Source organism: Prionailurus viverrinus, chromosome C2 (assembly GCF_022837055.1).
Source record: "Prionailurus viverrinus isolate Anna chromosome C2, UM_Priviv_1.0, whole genome shotgun sequence".
NCBI classification, from domain to species: domain Eukaryota; kingdom Metazoa; phylum Chordata; class Mammalia; order Carnivora; family Felidae; genus Prionailurus; species Prionailurus viverrinus.
This window is the reverse complement of record NC_062569.1, coordinates 44203442-44226750: the sequence shown is the minus strand read 5'-3', so window position 1 is coordinate 44226750 and position 23309 is coordinate 44203442. Positions and strand designations below refer to the sequence as shown.

Genomic DNA, 23309 nt, shown 5'->3' with positions numbered 1-23309 from the left:
GAGGAAGAAAAGGAAGATCTCCTCCCATCTCTGACCCTTGTTTTCCTCTCCAGAGGCACCCACCAGTCTCTTGTGTATCCTCCTAGAGAGATTTGCTGTGTGTGTATAATATGCTCTCTAGGGGTGGCTCAGTCGTTAAGCGTCCGACTTTGGCTCAGGTCATGATCTTGCGGTTCACAAGTTTGAGCCCCGTGCCGGACTCTGTGCTGACAGTTCAGAGCCTGCAGCCTGCTTCGGATTCTTTGTTCCCTCTCTCTCTGCCTCTCCCCCATGTGCACCCTGTCTCTCTCTCTCTCTCTCAAAAATAAATAAACATTTTAAAAAACAGGCTCTCCCTTTCTAACTGCAAGCAATAGCATGCTCATGCATATAGTTCTATCCCTTCAATTTTTTCCCCCCTCGGAAAAAATGTTTCCTCTATGTTGTTCATTTAAGTACCCACAGAACTCCCTCATTCTCTGGAATAGTTCTGTAGAATTCCTCTGAATAGATGGATCATCATCTCCCTTTGGTGGATAGAATTTTTAGTCTTTTGCTATGATAGACAGTACTGTGGTGAATCTTCTCATACACAATCCTGTTGGTGTGTGTGCTTGACCTTGAAAGCAAACTCTTGTCTAAGTTCCCCTCTTGTCCCGTCACTATAGTTAATAACTGGAGATGTGTATTCTGCACAATCAAATCTAAATTAAGTGGAAGAAAGCAACATCTCCCCCGTTCCTCACTATTGATGTCTCTGTGAGGTCTGGTGTTTGGAAGACGAGCCAGGGTGTGGTTCTCAAAGAGCTCTCCCAAGTCTTCACCTCCCCCAGATAAGGAGGCAGACGCTAATAAAATCTGCCGAGCAGCCTTTGGTTCTGTGTGCAGTTGAGAAACAGTCCATTGTGAATGAACTCAGGGCAGTCTTTGAACACTGACAGGGCAGTTTTCCCGAATCACTGAAGATGGCCTCGTTCCAATGTCCTATCATTAACTTACCGGACCCCAGTCACTTTTAAAAATTAATAACCTCTGTACTGCCAACCAACAACCTAGCTTTTTTAACCTTCTTTCTCCTAGTCTGGGGATTTCTGATTGGAAATACTCAATTCACAGATTTCTCTTTTTTGTCTATAGCAGTTATGGCAGAAAAAAATAGGAGCATACTTTCTCAGAAGTTCAGAAATGACTGTCCCTGGAAATAATCACTGTTCTTCCATCTAAGCTTCCTTCTGGCCTGAAAGAAGTCTTATGGATTAAGCCTTTCCGGATATCTGGACTTTGTCTCACTTTAATCTGTATTTTAAGAGCACTTTCCCCCTGTGATACAGTGTGTGCACAATCCCTGACCCCTTACCCAGGCCTTCTAGTAGAGTTTGTAAAATGCTCTAACAGTTTCTAGAATTTCATTCGAGAAATGAAACACTCATTCCCATTATTTTGCATCCATTGTGGCTGTGCTTCTTTTCTCTTCTCCAACTGAGAACATAAGAAATTGCCAGCTGGTTCCATTCATTCATCCCACGGTTTAACTGCGTTTCCCTGTGTGCCAGGAATGGTGCCAGAAGGTGAGATTTCTTTATGGTGAGCTCAGCTTAGAAAGGGAAGCCTGCACCTGATTAGGCAGAGTACTCCACAAGCATCCTTACCTCCCCTTCAGGAGCTCGTTATCTCCTGTCCTCATCAGCAGACAGTTGTCCATCTTTCCGGACCTTCCTCGAACCCTTCCCGTTTGTAACGCAGACAGCTCTGGGCCCAGGGCCCTGTGTTGATGACCCTGCTGTTTCAGTGGGAACTTGCTTGCTATTGAAGGCAAACCGTGGTTAGCAGGCTGTCCTCAGTTTCAAGCAGCTGTTACTGTTCTTCACTGTAAGGTGTGGCAGAGGGTGGCCAAGGATGGTTGGAAGATCAGGTAAGACAGGACATCAGGAGGCCTCCACGTTGACTCTGGTTCTACCTGCTGCTAACCAGAGCACAGCCCTTTACCTCTCCTAGGTTTCAATCTCTTCTACAAACGAAAGCGATGGACTAGGTAATTTCTAAAAATCCTGACAAAGTCGAACACTAGCATTCCACAGCTCCACATATAAATTCACCTCATTTCTTCACACATTCCTTCCAACAGCCTGTTAATTCCTGTGAGGGCAGGAGCTATTTATCCAACGACAAGCCCAGTGCCTGGCACACAGGAAATGCAATAAAGATTTGAGTGGGTTATAAATAAATTTTTAAAAAAAGAATGTTTTTACCCTACCTCTACCCCCATCCGGAGGAAGTTCCTGCCGTGGAATTAATTGTTGCATGAGGAAACCAATTTGTCTCCAGAAAATCTGTGTTGGTATCTTTCAAGTGTGTGTGTGTGTGTGTGTGTGTGTGTGTGTGTGTGTGTGTGAGGGGTCTGCATATACATTTAATATATGGTTGATTAGGCTACTTTAAAATTCATTTAAGAAAAGTTAGTTATAAAATATGTTTCTATGTGATGTCCATATAGCAAACCAAAGACCTAAAATATTTAACCTTTAGAGTTTAAACAAAATATGTCTAGGCACCTGGGTGGCTCAGCTGGTTAAGCATCCGACTCTTGATCTCAGATCAGGTCATGATCTCAACGGCTCATGAGTTTGAGCCCTGCATCAGGCTCTGCACTGACAACATGGAACTTGCTTGGAATTTCTCTCTCTCTCTCTCTCTCTCTCTCTCTCTCTCTCTCTCCCCCCCCCCCCCGCCCCTCCCCTGCTCACTCACACACTCTCTCTCTCAAAATAAATGAATAAACTTAAAGGTACCAATAATTTTCTTTTTTAAAGATAGTGATCCCAAATGTAGCAAAAATCAGGAGTTTTTCCTCAGAAATGAAGTATATAAAACTCTATGTTGTTTTGGTTTCTAATCTAAGAGCAAATAGAAACCAAAAGCATGGTTTTCTTTATTATAGGACATTGCTAGGCAGAAGTTAAGCACATTTAACTGGTAAATTGTTTTAAGAAAAACTAGCACTTTTTAAAAATAATTTTTTTGTATGTGGGAATGCCAATTATAGAATTTATTGAAGGATTTTAAAATTATTTTTTTAATTTTTTTAATGTGTCTTTATTTTTGGGGGAGAGAGTGAGATACAGGGTAGGAGAGGGGGACACAGAATCCAAAGTGGGCTCCAGGCTCTGAGCTGTCTGGACAGAGCCTGATGCAGGGCTCGAACTCACAAATCATGAGATCATAATCTGAGCCAAAGTCGGACACTCAACCAGGTGAGCCACCCAGGTGCCCCCGGGGGTACCCTTTGCGAACAAAGCATCAGTGGTCTCCTGCTTCTGTGTAGGTCCCTAGTCTAGGCGCTTTGTTTTACGTCTTTGCTTGTGAATAACTCATCCATCCTAGATATTATTGTCCACCATTATGTATCTGTAATCTCATGTCCTTCCTAGCTCTGCTGTAAGCATGGAGGTTGTCTGAGAAAGTGCACACACACCCAGATGTCCTACTGAAAATTAAATCATATGTTGTGGTAACCTTTTGTGGAATTTACTTTTGACCACTATGTTCTTAAAGGCTTAAAATATGCTCTAGACACGGGGAAGATGTGAAATAATTTTTAACAGGGCACAAATGCTGAGTTAATTGAGTCAGGAGTAGGGCCAGTATCTGAGCCTCCATGAATTGAATTAAGGTAGTAATTACTTAAACATTAATGATTAACAAGAAAGTACTTTGGAAGGAATCTCAGGAATCTATACTTCAAAGCACAGAGCATTCTGATGGGCTCTTTTTGATAAGGTATTATAGGCCCTGTTCATTAATCTCTTGCACGTTCTCTCTTATAGTGATGAATCACCAGCACCAACAGCAAATGGCATCCACTCCCCTGAGCCAGCAGAACCACCCTACTCAGAATCCACCAGCAGGGCTCATGAGCATGCCCAATGCATTGACCACTCAACAGCAGCAGCAGCAGAAGCTTCGGCTTCAGAGGATCCAGATGGAGAGAGAGAGGATTAGAATGCGCCAAGAGGAGCTCATGAGGCAGGTATGGCCTTCTGTGGTGCCTGCTGGAGGCTCTGTGATCTTTGGTGCCAAGGCTGGAGGGTAGGTGGCTGCTAGCCTTCAGGGTAAATCTTTCTCTAGAAGCATTAAAGGCCCAAAGCCTACTCCAAACCGTATGAGTAGAACCCAGTTTTTTCTCCCAGCATCTACCTGCATTGTCTTTGAGGCCAAACATATGAATACAAGGACTAGAGGTGTTAGCATGCTGCCTTTGAGTTCTACTGCTAATCATTAGAAGGAAAGGAAGACTGTGTTCCAATTATCTATTGCTGTGTAACATATTATCCCAAAACACAGTGGCTTAACAATAGCCATGTTGTTATATCCACAATTTTGTAGGTCAGGAATCTGAGCAGATCTCAGCATATAGAATTCTGCTGTACATAGTGTTGACAAAGGCCGCCTAGTGCTATTCAACTGGTGGGGGGGTTGGTCTGGAGGGTCCAAGATGGCTTTACTCAAGTGCATGGCATCATGATGAAGATAGCTGGAAGACTGGGCTTGGTTGGGACTAAAACCTGGAGCATCTAAATATGGCATCTCTAGCTAGCAAGGCAGTCTGACTAGTAGGACATATTGCATAGCAGCGTGGGTCTCCCAAAGAGAATGTTCCAAGAAACAAGAAGTAAAGCTGCCAACGTCTTACGGTCTGGTTCTGAAAACTGTCACCAAGTCACTTCTGCCATATGCTCTTGGTCAGAGAAATCACAGATTTGCCCTAGATTAAAGCAGATAGTAGAAGGGGATGTTCCATGGACAAAATGACAAAGAATTTGCAACCGTCTTTGGTTTACCATGGAGCATAAAAAAGAATTAGGGAAAATTGAGGGAGAATGAGAAGGAAAATGTTTTGCATATGGGCTCTGATAGAGTGGGTATTGATCAGGCACCTTTGTGCCATACTCCATTCATTCATTCTTCATTCATTCATTCAGTCAGTCACTCAGTCAGCGGATAGAATGTTGCTGTGTGTTCTCTACGGGTCAGGGTCAATGCAGCATTTCAGAAAATGAATAAAAGACAATCTCTGAAGGAACCCACAGTTTTCTGCCTCCTTGGCTGCTTGGTCTGTGCAAGAACAGAATTATTTCTTCTGTGTTGTAAACTAATGTAGCCTATGTTTTTAGGTCTCACAAATCTTGCTGGCTACATTTTAGGGAAGAAAGCTTCCGTTTATTGTTCTAATTCTTCAGACTTTCCTTTTTGACTCACATGAAGCAAGATACATGGGTGGCTTCCTTTCACTCGTTTAAGGAAATGAGCAGTTTTAAGTGTTCCAGAGAGCTTTCTTGCAAGTGTTGTGGGGATATCATGGTAAACACAACTTTTTCTTTTAGTTACATCTCAGACTTTAAAAAATATACATTGACATCTATAAATGAATAATGTATTTCTCATGAAATAAATTCGAAGATGAAAGTATGTATACTGTGTGAAGTTTTAAAAACATGGTGAATTAAAATAATTCTTTAGACACGGCCTTTGAAAATGAGGGCAATGAATATAAATTGTGCTTTGTTCTTCAGTAGAACTATCCTCTGAATTTGAGGAATACAACTTCATAATATAACTACAGTTGTGCCTCTTTCCCTGAGGATTTACATCTGAATTTTCATGGTTATTTCAGGGTAACAGTTGTTTATACTGTTTTTAGATATACAGTATCATGTTTCTTAGCAGGAAGTAATTGTATTATTTTTTTGTCTTAGGATAATAATTCCATTTGGGATATTTTTTCTGTTTTATAATATAGACCAAATTAAACAGTATTATAGTAGCATTTATAAGCTTTCTCTTAGTTTTACATTTAAATAAGCTTTAGTGAGTTTTTTCTTCTTACACAAAGCTGTCACCATTCTGCAAAGAACTGCTTGTTTCTCAGTTTCTGCCGCTTTCTGTGTTTCTCTTTCTCTTGCCCCACCTCTTTCTTTCCCACAGAAAGTATTTCTGCAAAGGGGTGGGGAAGAGTGCCCCAAATTGTTTCCTTTATTCCAACCATAGGTGCCTTTGAACCAGAACGTAGTATTGATGGTTCGTATTACAGAAATGCCAACCAAGTTCATTAAATACTGATCCCTTGAGGCTGTGGGACTAGGAGCATTTTGCTGCATCATATTTTGCAATTCTCCTGTACAGCACAGTAGGGAGAAACGTCCAGATTTGCTCATGGAGGCTCACATAGTTCACACTGTGTGTGTGTGTGTGTGTGTGTGTGTGTTGTAGTTAGGAGGAGGAAAGGAGATGGAATGGATGGTTCTGATGTCTTTTTATTTTTATTATGGAATACAGGAAAAAAGGCCTAAAGAAACTTTTTAATTGTGGAAGGTCTCCCCACTCCCATCCAGAGGCAGCCTGCTACTCAGTGTCAAAGATTCTATTTAAGGCCATACAATAAAGTGCTGGAGTGTTCTCTGATAGTTTTCTGGGGCACTTGCCAAGATGCCTCATTGTTCAGGTGTGGATTATGTCTATCATCTTGGGTTTTCTTTACTCCTTCTCCTCCTCTTCCTTCTTTTTTTTTTTTTTTTGGTGATTTTTCTGCCTCACTATTTGCACTTAGGCCAGGGCAAGGACAGGGAAATGGACTGTCAATAGAGGTGATACTTGGCTCACCTGTTTAGCTGCCTTTTAGAATTTGGTAGAAAACAGGAATAAGGATAGAGGAAATGGTGGTCCTGATGAGGGCTGAAGATTATCTGTAGACTTCCAGTTGTTCATCCTGTCCCGCTGCCGTGCCCTTGGTAGTCAACAACTGTCTGAATAGTCTTTGCTCCCTGGGCAGTTTGTAATGAGCGTGGCTCTCCTCTTGCTTCCCCAAGGGCACGAGCTGTACAGGCTGACTTCTTGGGGGCCTTGAGTTGCAGGCAGCCTTGACCTACCTGCATTCATCACGAGAGAATTTCCAAGAGAGAGGCCCCTTTCCTCTTTCTTCTTTTCTTTTTCTTTCTTTCTTTTACATTTTTTTTTAACATTTATTTAATTTTGAGCGACGAAGTGTGAGCGTGCATGAGTGGGGGAGGGGCAGGCACAGAGACGGAGACACAAAATCTGAAGCAGGCTCCAGGCTCTGAGCTGTCAGCACAGAGCCTAACATGGGACTTGAACCCATGAACTGTGAGTTCATGACTTGAGCCGAAGTCATATGTTCAACCAACGGAACCTCCCCAGCGCCCCAGGAATCTTCTAAAGTAGGAGAGTTTCATTAAAAATGGCCCCTACAGTTTGCCTTGGCTGCTATAGCAACAGTTGAACTTCTTGTATCCGATAACTGATGAGTTATCTTGGAATGTTGGCAGGTGCTCCAAGCTAAGGGGTGCCCCAAACAAGCACAGGGGAATCCCAGCCAGGTCTGTGGCACACAGTCATAGTAGGAAAGTGAATGTTACCCTGCTTTCAACGGGCATGTATCACACACATTGTGGAGAGTGAATTTTTGTGACAGACATTCTCTCTTGTCCATGATCATGAGAGTTTTATTTTGCGAAGTTTCCCAAACACGAAGAGGCAGCTTCAAGTTGATGAGCAAAATGGCAACTCTAGAAAAGAAAGCAATCTCAGTTGAAGCTGTGCTTCCCAGTATCTTCCTATTGTTAAAAAATAAATTTGAATTCAGTTTGTGACATTTTTTTTCTTTTTAATGAGAAAAATATAATGTTTTTAATTTATTAAAGATATAATTGACTAGGGTTTTTTTTTCTGATTGAGATGAAAGAAAGCATGCACTAAGTGAGAGAGGCGGGTCCAAAAAAGGAACATACACTGTATGACTCCATTTATATGACATTCTGGACAAAGGCAAAACTATAGGAACAGAGAATGGAAGTGGTTGCCAGGGTTGGGGGTTGGGGGGCTGCCTGCAAAGGGGCAACACCAGGGAATTTTGGAGATGGTGGCACAGTTCTGTAGCTTGATTGGGGTAGCTATTTCACAACCCCATGGATTTGTCAAAACTCAGAAATGTACACCGCAGGGCCCCTGGGTGGATCAATTGTTAAGCATCTGACTGCAGCTCAGGTCATGATCTCACAGTTCGTGAGTTTGAGTCCCACATCCGGTGATCTCGAGCCCAGCTTTGGGTGAGTTTGTGCCCCGCTTCAGGTGAGCACGAGCCCCGCTTCGGGTAAAACACGAACCCCACTTCTGGTGAGCCCCGCTTCTCTCTCTCTCTCTCTCTCTCTCTCTCTTTCTCTGTCCCTTGCTTACTTGCACCCTCTTCTCTCTCTCAAAAATAAATAAATAAAATAAATAAAAAATAAAAAAAGAAGTGCCTACCACAGAGTGAATTTTACTATATATAAATTAAAATAATAATAAAGTAAAATCATCATACAAGAAAGACAAAACACATTCATTGTAAAACAATGTTTAAAATACTCAACAACAAGAACGTAAGAATCACTCATACTCTTACTTTGAGAGGGTGGCTGTGAAGATGCTGGTGATTTCTCTCCAGTCTTTGTATGTATCTGTGTGTATGCTGTGTTTTTTTAAATCAAAATTGGTAGCATGTCATACTCCCATTTTGTTATCTCTTCTTCTTAATATATCGGGAAGTCATTTATTTATTGTGTATCAGCCATGGAAGTTGTGCCGTGACTTTGGTTGTATGTATTATAAGCTGCCTGGGATCCTTTCCACAACGGGGCTGGACATAATTTTCAAAATACCGTGAACCACACATGCCCTCAATAACTGTAGAATATTCTGTTACAGCTTAAAATCACAGTAGTTGCTCAGTATCATAAAGGGCATGTTTGCAACTTTACCCGATGAAATGGAAAATTTTGGTAACTGGTAAGAAATTGAGAAACAGGCCTCTCAGTCACTATTTACTCATCGAGAAGAACAATCCCTTGACATGAAAACAGAGTCATGACTTTATCTAAGCAGAGTATTTCTTTTCATGTGTATTATTCTTTTAAATATGAAGCTGGGGGGGGCCTTCTGCCTTGAAGATTTTAACCTCAAGGGCTTCCTGTCAGCCCCCTGGAAGATTCTTAAGTGGAGAAGCCTTCGCTCCCCCTTGTCCCTTCTCAGGGCCTGTCTTGTTGAGAAACCATTATTATTCCTAGACGAATTCAGCTGTGCTTTTACCCTTGTCTCTCTCATAATTGGAGCTCCGTGGACGGGAGAATGTAGCTTGTCAAACAAAACTGCTGACTAAGCCTGGCCTCTCGTTGCCAGGGCAACGGGGATGGGGACCGAGGGTTTGGGCGGGAGGCCTCTTTTGGAATTCTTCTGGCAGGTCTCACAGATTTCTGTTAGGCCTGACAGCCACTACGGGGTCTGGCTGGCCAGCTGGCCGGCCTCGAGCAGCCATTCCTGACTGTGGGCCCAGGAGGGACACACCCGGCCCTGAGCAGCGTTGCTCTGAGAGAAGGATCTGAAGTCTGGTTTTTGTCATGTGAAGAATAGCTATTTAGAGAGGTTAAAAAGTGTCATATGATGGCAGGTCGTGAAGCATAAATGGTGGCTGTTTCATAAAGAGTCTTTCCTTCAGAAGGTATAATTTAACTTTTCGAAAAGCATTTCATAGAATTAGGTTTCAGGGTCGACTGTTGTCCAACCAATATGTAAATCTACCTATGATAGCCGAGCTACTTAAGTTCATTCATTCATTTGTTCAACAAACGCTCCAGGTACTGTGCACGGCAGTGAGCACACAGACGTGGTCCCTCCTTTCTAGAGAGCTTCAATTCTAACTTCTGTCAGTGTTTTCGTTTGTCTACAAGTCCCAGCAAACACTCCGTTTTCTAAAATGTCTTGGTGCTCCTATGTTGTTGAGAAATAATATCAATTCTTTTTACAAGGACCCTTTTAAAAAACTGTATAAACTGACCACATGTTTAAAATAGAGGGTCACCAAGCTTGCACAAAGGAAAAACACAGCTTCATACTTCTGATCTTAATAAGATCACCAGGGTATGAAGAAATAGACCATTTCAAAATCCATTCAGCAGTTGTTGTTTTTTTGTTTTTGTTTTTTTTCTTAGTGAAGAGAGAATATCTAAATTGTAATGCTTTCCTTAATATGATTCTAAGGAGCAACAGAGATTATAGAATAACACAAGATAGTTGTATACATCCTGAATGGAAAGATCAGCAAACAGGCCATGGTAATCATTATGGACTCAACAAATGTTTTCCCCAAAGTGTGAGAGTTTCGACTGTTCTTTCATAGCGGCAGTCTGGCAGCTGAGAATGTATGATGAGGTATTTGAGAAAGGGAGGCTCCAGGAAATGTGACAATGAATTTCTAGAATCTCTTGGCATAGAGTTAAAAAGAAATTTACATTGGGAAAATTTTTTTTTCCTCTAAAGAAGGTAAATAATTCATTCTCCCTCAAGTCCCTTAGGGTTTTGGCAGAGACAGCAACTTTTCTGTACCAGAGTAACTATTTTAATGTTAGGATTTCAAAATATTGTCTTTATTTTATTTTATTTTCTCATTTGTTTCTACTCACCCCACCCTTTATAATTAAAACAAGCCAATCTTCCAGTTTTGTAGAATCCCTGGCCACACACGCTAGAATCAAACAGAGCGCCCTCAGAAGGGGTTATTGTCATTTGTTTCTCTTTGAAGTACATTCCAGTGAGGGCAGGAGCTGGCTGGCTGCAGGCATGCCCTCATCCAAGGATGGACAGGGCTGCAGGATGCTTTCAACTGCTGTTTACTTTCTCACCTCCTCTGTTGATTTATTCCACAGGCAAGCTGTAGGCCAGTGGGGAGCTGGAAGGGAAGGAGCTTTGAGGTTTCCTTCCCGGGACATCTTCAACTTACAAATCAGCATTTGTCTTTCACATCCCTCACTCTGTTTTACACCCACCCCCTTCCCCAGCTGCTAGGAAAGGAGTTTGTTGTTGTTGTTGTTGTATGTATGTGTGCGTTTTTTTTTTTTTTTAACCCACATATAATTATTCGTCTCAGGGACCTGGATGAACAACCACAAACTCTGAAAGAGATTCTCAGGCCCTTATTTTGCAACAGTCTTTCCACCCTCAGCTTGGATAGAGAAAAATAAAGTTGTGGTAGAGAAGGGTAGGGGTGGGGTTACTAAGGGCAGCTTTCCAGATCTTTCTGAAACTGGCCTTTAAAATCTGAACTTACAACTTGATGTGTTGTGAATTCCCAGGACACTAGCTCCACCCATATACGTTGAAAAGGAGCATAAAATATGTCCAGTTCAGGGAGGGAAACTGTGTTCAGGACAGATAAACAAGCTGTTTCATCCAGTCCTCCTCTAAACTGCCTAAAGGAAGGGGGTTGGTATTTCCATTTTTTAGCTGGGAAAATAGGCTCAGAGAAATGAAATAACTTGCCTACGTCCCACAGCCAGTAGGTGAAAGAGCTAAAACGTGGAGGTCTCCTGACCTCAACCCTTGGTTTTTCTTTCTCTGCCACACACTATCAGTGTGGTGGATACAAAAACAGACTCTGAAGATACATCTTGGGAAGGTTGCTTAACGTCTCCAAGCCTCAGTTTTCTCACCTGTAAAATGGAGACAGTTGGGTTGTCATGAGGATGAAATGCTAAAGTGCCCAGAACAGAGCTCCGCACATAGTAAGTGATATGCAAGAGTTAGCCAACATCTCTGCCTCTTCAAACCTGTAACACTATCAGTAACTTATTCTGTTGACTGCCTCAGTGGGCCAGGTTCTTTATAAATGTGCTTTTAAATCTTTTTAACAGCCCTGCAAGATGACTCTTTTATAAGCAGTCTTTTTTTCCCCCCAGATGAATAAACTGTCAAGAAAGATTAAGAATTTAGCCCAAGATGTTATAGGTAGGGAGTAGCCAAGCTGGGATTTGAACTGCAGTCTTTCCAATTCCAGGGACACTTTCTCTCTTGTGCCAAGCTCTGGACATGTCTGATAGCATGTAACCCTCATCAACTGCTTGAGAATTCCAGTGGCTAGTAGCCCAGAGAATTGAGAAGAGCCAATCCCACCACTCAACAAGACTATTAGCTGGAAAGCCCTTCATCAGATCTGCATCAAATCTGTGGTGGAAGGAATCTTCCTTCTTCCAGGTGATAGTCCATGATAGTTTGAGAGCCTTGCTTCTTCGTAAGTCATGAGACCCAGACCCCTTCCAGCCTGAGTTTTCTCCTCCGGTCACTCTTTGCAAAGTATAGAACAGAGACCTGGATGTAGCCTTGCATGTGGAGGTTCACTGGAGGTAGGAAGGTCTTTTGGAATATCTAGAGAAGCAGTGCTGATCTGCTACTTGAAATGGAAAGGAGGTTTGGAGTATGGAGATATCAAGGAGATAGAACCCTCAAGGCTTGGCCCTTGTCCACCTCTTTCTCCCTCTCTAGAATCCTTTGCGAGGTAGGGCACTGGCCTGTGCTCGTTGTTGTATCCCTGCTGCCAAGAACAGTACCTGGGCACCTGGTAGCTTCTGTCGTATTTTTTTTAAAAAATAAATACAGGTACAAATGAATGAATTTCTATGGGGGCTGAGGGAGTTGGTGGACTTGGATTTTGAGCTGGGATAGGTGGTGTTAGCTTTAGGTGAAGGCTTAAAGTCAGCCAGGAAGTGCTGCTTTGGGGCCAGATGAGGAGTGCATTGTGAGATGTGGGGTTTCAGATCCCAGCTGGATACGTGTATTCAGAAGTCCAGGGCCAGGAGAGGGGAAGCTGGTGGCTTGCTGTGCTTCTGGTGGTCAGGGAAGGCATTCTGGAAAAGATGGAACAACAGAACCTCAAAGGGTGGGGGAGATAGAACTAAGTGAAGAGGGACCCGAAGTACGAGGAGTCTAGGAAACGGAAGACTTGTCCGAGAGGACAGGGTGGGCATCTGGGAGGCATCCCGATCCCGAGAGGACTGGGATCGCATCCCAGAGGACTGGGAAGGCATCTGTGCATATACCTACTGGACTGGAGTGGAAATGGGAGGTGAGAGTGAGACCAAGAAGCTCAGATGTGCCTCCAGCCTAGCCTTTGTTCTCCTGCCTGGACTAGGGGGAGCTGGGGCCTCAGCTCAGGCTAAAGCAGCTGCCACACCCACTCTCTGAGTTGGTGGCCTGAGTCTAGGCCTAGACCAACCTTGGCTGACTGAGCCTCTGTTTCCGCATCCGTTTGCTTACTCCGCTGCCACCACTTCTGTCTGTGGTTTAGCTATTTTACCTTCGTCAGTCTTGACTGCTGCTTCTTGGTCAAACCAAAGTCAGGCATGTAGGACAGCAGATGTCATGTGGCAGCCAAAATCATACTGAGTCTGGGATTTAATTTTATACCTAATTTTTTGGTAAATAAATCCTCCCTTGTTTGGATGTGGACCTGTTAGTGATGTTAGTCCTTTTATTTCCAAACTTTGGGGTTTGTACTGCTCTTTTTTCCTCCTTTAATTCATGAGCAGAAATAGGAAAATATTTTCATTCAAAAAAAAGGTAGACTTTTAAAAATTCTAAATATGGAACTTACATAATTAAGTGAAGTGAAACTTCTCGCTATTCTCCGTGTATATTAAAAACTATTTATGTTATATAAAGAAGTTTACAGACCTCTCCTTATTTAAAAGAGGGAGGGAGGGAGGGAGGGAGGGAGGAAGGAAGGAAGGAAGGAAGGAAGGAAAGGAAGGAAGGAAAGGAAGGAAGGAAAAGAAGGAAGGAAAGGAAGGAAGGAAGGAAGGAAGGAAGGAAGGAAGGAAGGAAAGAAAATTGTTTTCTTAGCTTTGCTGACTCATCATGATGAATTTCACTCGGATTTAATCCTTCCAAGGTGAAAGTTGACCAGGAAGAAATGTCAAACCACTCAGTGTGGATCAGTTCCACACAATACTGTGGTTTCTGAGATTGTTTTTATTTTTGCTTTTGTTTTCTGGGATTGTATACAGAACATGAGGTAATAATAATATTACTTAGTTAACATTTATTAAATGATCTTGTGTGGGTAGAAGCTGTCATTATCCTGTCTTTCCAAATGAGGAACAGAGAGGTTAACTGGCTGGGAGACGGCAGAGCCAAGGTTCACATCCAAGCACCTGGCCTCAGAATTCCTGCTTCTGACCACTCTGCCCTCCAGCTTATCTTCTGTCTTAGGAGCAGGAAAGAGAGCAGTGGGATCATCACACAAGGATGGAGTTTGTGCCTGGCTAGTTGAGAGATGTATACATAGGGCGTTATTTCACTCATATTTGTGATAGAAGATGAGAATTGAATGTTCTTAGTGTATTTTTTCTTTTATTACTAATCACAATTTAAAATATTCCCATTTGAAGTCTAGTAATATTTTTCATTTATTCATTGAACTTACTGAGTACCTTATTGAACTTATTGAGTATTCATTAAATACTTATTGAGTACCTACTATAGGCCTAGACTGTTCCAGGCAATGAGGAACATGACAAATCAGATACCTTCTCTCATGGAGTTTTCTAACATTCTAATGGGAAAGACAGAGAAATAGTTAAGTTGTGGGGCACCTGTGTGTCTTAGTCAGTTGAGCATCCGACTTTGGCTCAGGTCATAATCTCACGTTTCTTGAGTTCGAGCCTCGAGTTGGGCTCTGTGCTGACAACTCAGAGCGTGGAGCCTGCTTCAGATTCTGTGTCTCCCTCTCTCTCTGCCCCTCCCCTGCTCATGCTCTGTCTCTCAAAAATAAATAAATGTAGAAAAAACATTAAAAAAAAAAAAGAAATACTTAAGTTGCTATGAAGAAAATTTCATGCAGTCTCTGAAGAGGTAGCATTTGTAGGAGGCAGATAGTAGGTGACATATGAACTTTGGGAAGATCCGAGGAGCACGTTCCAAGTAGAGGGAACACTTGGTACAGATGATGGCAGTGGGAGGAGCACTGGGAAGGGAGTGAGTGAGGGGAGCATGTCAGAGACACAGGAGGAGAAGCAGACAGGGCTGGCACATTGGGCTTTGTGGGGCACCATCCAGAAGGGTGTAGAGCAGGGGCCCAACATGATCTTATTTGACTGCTGTGTGGAATGACTTGTAATCCAAGAATAATCTTGGAAAGAGTATTGCCCCCTATAATAACTTTCTAACTCAGTCAAGTATGATTGATGTCTCAAAGTTATTATTCAGGTACATTCAACACGCTTTCTGTATTCTTTCTCATTTGTCAGTCATTTGACGGTGGAAAATGATAATGTGAGCCCCCTACAGACAGAACATAGCATTGCCTCTTTTGATGACGTGGGGGTCAAGCCTTCAAAATAGTTGGGGAAATGACGATGCTGAGGAGTGGAACTTCAATTATCTTTAATTTAAAATAGGGGGAACAGATGTGAATTGGCAGATGGCACAGTGAAACGTTTCCGCCAATATAGTATAGGTTATTTCAACTTTGGTTATTATAGTCTTTTTGAATTTTATTTATGTATTTAATCACACACAAGCGGTCTTGTAAAAATTTATATTGTATCTATTTGAAATATGCCAGCAATAATTTAAATGAAGAGGAAAGTTTAATTTATATATTTTATAGCTAGTTTTTGATAGTTTTTCTTTTAATTTAAACATTTTACTTTCATGTCATTATAGAAGACAAATAGTTCATATGTATTATGTACGTGTATATTTTTTATCCAGTAAAGTTCCACAAATAATTCTTATTGTATTTAAATTCAGACCACATTGGTATTGGAAATTCAACCAGTATTCTTAAGACACATGGTGAGAGGGGCGCCTGGGTGGCTCAGTCGGTTAAGCTTCCGACTCTTGATTTTGCCTCAGGTCGTGATCTCACGGTTTGTGAGTTCGAGCCCTGCATTGGGCTCCGCACTGAGCGTGCCCAGCCTGCTTAGGATTCTCTCTTTCTCTCTCTCTCTCTCTGGCCCTCCCATGAACTATCTCTTCTCCCAAAATAAATAGATAAAATTAAACAAAAGATGTATGGTGAAAAAATTTTGTCAGATATAAGGAAATGCAGCAGTCTCTTCAACTTGTATGTTCAAAAGCATACCATTTAAGGGTAAACCCCACATTTATTTAGAATGGTTAGAAAATAGAATGTGCTAGTTAAAGTTGATTTTTTATGTCATGAAGTTTATTGACCACAGGATCTCTGCATTCACAGTTTATAAAACACTAGAGGGGTGCCTGGGTAACTTAGTTAAATGTCTGACTTCGGCTCAGGTCATGATCTCACAGTTTGTGAGTTCAAGCCCTGAGTTGGGCTCTCTGCCGTCAGTGCAAAGCCAGCTTCAGATCTTCTGTCTCCCTCTCTCTCTGCACCTCCCCCATTCTCTCTCCCTCTCTCAAAAATAAACACACGTTAAAAAAAAGTTAAAAAAATTAAAAAATCAAAGAAGTAGAAATTTTATCATTGACTAGATGTTTTCAGACTGGTTTGTGTGTATGAGTGTGCATGGTGAACTCTGGTCTTCTCACACCGGGTTCAGTTTCAGGTTCTCTCTGAGGTCCTCGGTAAGCTTTGGTTGGAGAATAAGTTTTCTAACGCACATTTCCTGCAATGTAAAAACAACTATCAGAAAACAACTTAATTTTTCTAGATTTATTCAGAAAGTACTTCCAAGATTGGAATTATGAACTAAAATCAACCTTAAAAAAAAAAAAAAGTCCATTTGGGGCACCTGGGTGGCTCAGTTGGTTAAGCATCCAACTTCAGCTCAGGTGATGATCTTGCAGTTTGTGGGTTCAATCCCCACGTTGGGCTCAGTGCTAACAGCTCAGAGCCCGGAGCCTGCTTTGGATTCTGTGTCTCCCTCTACCTGCCTCTCCCCCATTTGCGCTCTTGTGTTTCTCTCAAAAATAAATAAACATTAAAAAAAACTTTTTTTAACTTCCTTTTTTTTTTTTTTTTGGTTTGCTTTTTTTGGATTACTGGAGAAAATTTGTTAAGTATTCTGGTTATTTGCAACCAGAACAGAAGTGAGCCAGAGGCCCTTTCTAGCCAGGGTGTTTATTTCAATACAAATTAACAATGCAGTTTCTTATCAATCAGGTGTCTCATGTTTTATAAGAGTCACGCTACCGTAACTCCCCGTAACAGTACAATGAACTCTAGTAACCGAAAGTTTTTATTGCCGATGACTTCACTAGACTTGTCTAGACAGCAGTTACTCTCTAAAATCATAGCATGTTAGGGCTGGAAGAGATCTAACAAAGATACCGTAATTTAGATGGCCTGAATATTCTGTTTGCCATTGTAGCCATGGTTTTGGGGTTTGAGGGATGGTAAGACCAATGACTTCAGGCTGGAAAGTGGGAAACTGATAGGCATAAATATAGGAAGGGCCGAACTTTGGTTTTGGATGCGAGTATAAACATATAAAAGTATTCTTCTCTGGAAAGAGCAGCAAATTTGAAAGGAATTTGATGTCTGCTCATGGTTGTCAAAGTGAGAGAGACTCCCTGGAGGTTTTACCCGGAGAAAGTAATTGCAGTCAAATTCATAACCTTTTGGATTGACTTCTTTTGGCAAAGTAATGCCAGCTTAAGAAAAAAATAATTCTAGCATTCTAATTTTTGGTAATGAAATCCATATGCTATCAGTTTGTTGTTAGTGAGATTGGGTTTGGCTCTGCATGGTTCCGCAACCTTCAGTCATTTTAATCAGGTCAACAGAATGATTAGTCAAATAGAAAAACTGACCGACTAACAAACTTTTTAACTGGGTTGTTTTGCTCTCCTGGTTGATGCAGATACGATTTGATGTAGAGCCTGACTCTGTGGCAAAGACCAGAATGTACCTGCTAGATCAAAGGAGTTCAGTTGCTTTGATTGACTTAGATTTGGTCTGAGCATCTGGCATAAAAATAGCCTTGTCTCTGAGAAAGTGTCTCGACGCCTTTATATGATTTGAGTATTTAAATAATTGGATGGGTGGGACAGTTGTTACAGAAGTGTCCTGAGGTAGATAGTCACGGACCTTCTCATTAACTTTGTAGATGTCAGAAAGTGACTTATGCCAGTAAGACTTTCTCCAGAGAAAGAACAGTAATGATTTCCTGATGATTTTGACTGATTGGGAACAAACGTTAAGTGCTTTGTGTTTGGCGGAAGGTTTTCATGTGAAACATACTTTGCTCCAATTCTCGTGAAAATGAGTGAATAACTTGCCTCTCCCTCTGACTGTCCTATTTCTGTAGGAAGCCGCCCTCTGTAGACAGCTCCCCATGGAAGCCGAGACTCTAGTCACTGTTCAGCCTGCTGTCAACCAGCCAGCCATGACCCCAGACATGAGATCCATCACTAATAATAGCTCAGATCCTTTCCTCAATGGGTAAGTTAGCATTTTGGAGTAACTTCTTTTTGCTTTCTTTATTATGTGGTCTTAGAGTATAATGGGTCTTTGTTTATGTTGGGGAAAGGTGGGGAGCTTGAAGTGTGGGGTGGGGATAGAGGGCAGCTCTCCATTTCCTGATGTTGGTAATTGTACTATGGTTATGTAAGATGTCCTTGGGGAAGCTGGGTGAATGTTGCACAGGAACTCTGTGGGTCTAAAACTATTTTACAGTAAAAAAATTTAATTAAAACAAAGAGATGATGTTTTTAAAATATGAAGCATGTGAGCAGAAAGAAAAGATAATTTGGCCAGAAACATGTTCATGAGTAGAAGTAGTCAAACCTTAATTGTAGCTTTTTCAACCCAAGTAAAGGGCAGTTCTCTATTTCCTGTGTCTTTTCTGCTCTTGCAGAGGCTTGTAGCAAACAAACAAATACAATTCTGAAAGTTTTTAAAAACAGAGAGGTGAAAACAAACAGTAAGTGAAATAATGAAGAAAAGGAATTTTTAAATTCATGATAATGAAGAAAAGGAATTTTTAAATTGTTTAAATTTTTAAATTGTTTAAATTGTTGACTTGAAATATTGCAAATGTGCAGAATAATATAAATAACAGGATTTACCCATGTATACAACACTCACATTTGCCATACTGCCATAGATCTTTTTTTTTTTAAGTATTATAGTTAATATTTAAACCCATCCCCACCGCCACTGAAATCTGTCTCTTTCTCTTCTTCCCTCCCTAGTGGTAGCCACTATTCAGAAATTGGTGTATCCATCACACATATTTTTATACTTCCTTTTGGTTGTTAATGTATGCATTCATAAGTAATATTGAACATTGTTTTCTTTTTTAAGAAATTTACATAAATGCCATCATACTCTATTTGCAGAACATGGTTCAACTTATTATTTTGAGATAGAAAGGAAATCAGTGTCAATTTACCATGAAAGGCCGCTTTTATTTGCCTACAGTCTTTTAATTTCACTGACATTGGTGTGCATGCTTTAAAATTAATGGGAGGTGCAAAGTCTGCCTCCCTTCATTACCTGGAAAGCGGGACAGAATGGCAGAACTGCACCAGTTTAGGGTTTTTGTGACCTGTGGTTTTATTTTGGAATTTCTTGGCGTGGGCTTGCATTGAAGTTTCTCCCATATTTTGCTCCCCAGGGGGCCCTATCATTCGAGGGAGCAGAGCACTGACAGTGGCCTTGGGTTAGGGTGCTACAGTGTCCCGACGACCCCAGAGGACTTCCTCAGCAACGTGGACGAGATGGACACAGGTGAGAGCAAAGCCTGTGGGTACTTGCGGTGTGTTTGCACGCTTGCATCGCCCCCTTGGTCCTCTCTGTTCTGCATCCCACCAGAAACACATCATCTCAACAATAACATAAAGTGACAACTGAAAAGCCACCCGAACCTCAGGCACTATTAATAAATTCTAGTCCTTTCTTCCACAGTTTATACAAACGCAGTTTTATATATGGCACGGAATTTTAAATTCCTCTTTCTTCCTTCCCTTCCCGCCCTTCTTCCTTCTCTCCCTTTCCTCCTTTCTTTTTTTAAAAAATGTTTATTTAGTTTTGAGAGAGAGAACACAAGCTAACAGCAGCGAGCCGGATGAGGGGCTCTGAAACTCATGAACCATGAGATCATGACTTGAGCTAAAGTTGGACGCTCAACCAACTGAGCCACCCAAGACCCTCTTTTCTTCCTTCCTTCCTTCCTTCCTTCCTTCCCTCCCCTCCCCTTCCTTCCCTCCCTCCCTTTCATTCTTCCTCTCCTCCCCTCTTTCTTTCTTCCTTTCCTCCTTCCCCCCCCTTCCTTCCTTGCTTCCTTCATATAGCTTCACAATTGCATTAATGCCACACTGTCTACTCTGCCATTCTTCCACAGTGGAATATTTATGCCCTTCTAGCTTGCAGTTGTAATATATGGGCCACTTTTTCTCTTGTGAAGTCGGACTTCATATCTTTTCATGTCATTTGCTGCATTTGGAGAGCAATTGGTAGTGGGCATTTGGAAAGTTAAGCAACTCAGAAGATTCTAAATTGTCAGCTCCAAGTCCCAACATGGTAACATCCCTCAGCAATTAAAAAGAAGAGTCAGGGGCTCATGGGTGGTTCAGTCAGTTAAGTGTCCGACTTCGGCTCAGGTCATGACTTCCCATCTAGTGAGTTCGAGCCCCGCATCAGGCTCTGTGCTGACAGCTCAGAGCCTGGAGCCTGCTTCGGATTCTGTCTCTTTCTGCTCCTACTCCACTCATGCTCTTTCCCTTTCTCTCTCTCTCAAAAATAAATACACATTAAAAAAAACAACAATAAAAAAAGAAGTCAGTCTCTCTCTAAAATTTTAAGAAAAAAATAAAGGGAGCGCTTGGGTGACTCAGTTGGTTGAGCATTTGATGATTTGATGTTCGACTCTTTTTTTGAGGGGGGGGGGCGCCTCCTACTCTTGATTTCAATGCAGGTCATGATCCCAAGGTTGTGAGATTGAACCCCGTGTTGGACTCTATGCTAAGTGAAGGGCCTGCTTAGGATATTCTCTCTCTCTCTCTCTCTCTCTCTCTCTTCCCCCACCCCATCCCTCTTCCCTGCTTGTGTCCTCTCTCTCTTTCTCTAAAATTAAAAAAAAAAAAAATTATATATATATAAAAGAAGAGTCAGGGTAACTTTGACCTAGTGACCTAGTCCCCAACCTGCCCCACCTTTAGGCCAGGCCCCAGCTGGCTTCTGGTCACGTCTCCTCTTCTTCTCCAAGAGTGAGGCCTTCACTTGCAAAAGCCAAATTTGGTCTTATTAGCCAAATCTAGATTAGATCATAAAGTGCTCAACTCCCAGAAGATAGTCTAGAACCAAAAATAAATGACGGCTGAGGGGTCCACCGTTGGCAATTATTCATTCAAATTTCCCCTCCATCATCACTGAGGATAGTAAATGAATTGTCCGTGATGAAAAGAAGTCCTCTCCCCAGTGCCATCATCCACAGTGCCTGTATCTGTTACACTGTGCTCTTAGATGACTGCTCTCTGTGCTCTGAAGCTAAACTACCGGTCAGACAAGAGTCAGACTCAGCTGGGCACCTTATGAGTGCAGTGGGTTGGATGGACCAACTGCTTTGGGGTCTCCCTGCAGCTCGTCAATCGACGTGTTTGGACGATTGCACAGACCTTCTTGTGAGGAGTCATACAAGAATAGTTTGAAGTGTTTGTTTTGTTGTTCTTTGATTTATTACTTAGGTTTTCTCCCTCCCTCCTGCTTCCCTCCCTTACTTTCTTCATCTATTTTTCAGTGTGAGATTTATTGTGTCCCCTTTGGAACAGCCTTATGAAGTAGCTCCTTCCTACATTTAATAATTGTTTGCTTTCATCTTTTAAACACTGGGAAGCCAGTAAAGATAAAAACCAAAAGTTAAATAAGAAAAGACTCAGGAGCTCTAAATCTAAACCTGACATTAAAAAAAAAAAAAAAAGAAAAGAAATAAAGATGGGTTCATTCTATGGCTTCTAAAAATGACCTCAAGTAGGTAAGTAGGGAATGTTCTGAAGCCAAAATATGGAATTACGTGATATAATGAAAAGAATAGAGTCTTTGTAGATAGGCAACCCAAGGTGAATCTTTGTTTCTCTACTTCTCGGTAGTGACTTAGGGAAAGTGATAGAACCTGCCAGGGCTTTGGATTTCTCGCCCATAAGTGGGAGTAATGTGCTTACTTCATGGAATTGTGGGGAGTCGTGAGATCACAGAGCTTGGCCCAAAGTTCTCTTCTCCCCTTCTGAGAGGCTGAAGTAAGGACAAATTGAACCTGATAAAGCTAGGCTTCCAAGTTATCCTGGTTAAGTGAGCGTCAGCCTGGGGAATTTAGGGTCATGTCTGTGAAGGCTTTCAAGGAAGTAGGCATAAACCTGGAAGACCAACTGGCGGTGGGCACAGCTCAAGTGTGGCTAAAAATGTCTGTTAGATTCACTGACCACATGATGAATGGAAACAAGCCAGCTGAGCACTCCCTTTGCAAATCACACATGCAACCCATAACTGGATGCGGTGGGCAACAGAGTAAAGGGAACAACGAGAGCGAAAGCTGGGAAGTCATCCACTCTTCCAGAATATTCATATGTGTTTTTTTAAACACGTAGTCACGGTTCATATTTAGTTCTGGAAAAATATTTGTTATGTTCATTAATAAATGTTCCAACTAATTTCACTAAAGAAAAATTCTTCTAGTAGTTTCTAATGCCACAAGCTTACTAGGAAATTACTTCTAAAAATTGATAATACAAATCATCGATGTTTTAACTACTTTAAAAAAGAGGGTATCTGTTTCTTTTACACTTAATAACCTGAAAATGAGTCTATGAAAATATTTTTTAAAAATACAGTAACACTGCTCAGTTTCGTTAGGTCCCTTGTTTTTTGTTTTTCTTAGAAAGAATGTACAACTCTTATTGCTCACAAAAGAGAAATAGAAATAGTGCTCCCTTCAGTTTAGTAGCAACATAAACATCTACCCCCGTCTCTCTCAGAGCGCTTAGAGAGAGAAGGAATCGGAAGAACACATCTTTTTAAGAATTGCCTGGTTTTGGGGCGCCTGGGTGGCGCAGTCGGTTAAGCGTCCGACTTCAGCCAGGTCACGATCTCGCGGTCCGGGAGTTCGAGCCCTGCGTCAGGCTCTGGGCTGATGGCTCAGAGCCTGGAGCCTGTTTCCGATTCTGTGTCTCCCTCTCTCTCTGCCCCTCCCCCGTTCATGCTCCGTCTCTCTCTGTCCCAAAAATTAAAAAAAAAAAAAAAACAAAACGTTGAAAAAAAAATTAAAAAAAAAATAAAAGAATTGCCTGGTTTTTTTTGTCTCTCCCACTTTTTTTTTTTTTAAATTTTTTTCAACATTTATTTATTTTTGGGATAGAGAGAGACAGAGCCTGAACGGGGGAGGGGCAGAGAGAGAGGGAGACACAGAATCGGAAACAGGCTCCAGGCTCTGAGCCATCAGCCCAGAGCCTGACGCGGGGCTGGAACTCACGGACCGCGAGATCGTGACCTGGCTGAAGTCGGATGCTTAACCGACTGCGCCACCCAGGCG

General features: G+C 41.8%; 1 protein-coding gene and 1 long non-coding RNA gene across 2 annotated transcripts in view; one reads left to right on the top strand and one right to left on the bottom strand.

Moving 5' to 3' along the window:
- Positions 1-23309, top strand: part of WWTR1 (WW domain containing transcription regulator 1) — a 137358-nt gene that overhangs the window by 107653 nt on the left and 6396 nt on the right. Inside the window, exons 4-6 of the mRNA XM_047875724.1 lie at positions 3804-4006; positions 18093-18226; positions 19404-19516. Coding sequence (XP_047731680.1) covers positions 3804-4006; positions 18093-18226; positions 19404-19516 — 450 coding nt within the window. The remainder of the gene's footprint in view (positions 1-3803; positions 4007-18092; positions 18227-19403; positions 19517-23309) is intronic.
- Positions 659-22745, bottom strand: LOC125175294 (uncharacterized). Its single transcript, XR_007155740.1, has 3 exons — positions 22610-22745; positions 12163-12168; positions 659-669 (listed from the first exon to the last, which is right to left on the bottom strand). It is a non-coding gene; the product is annotated as an uncharacterized LOC125175294 (long non-coding RNA).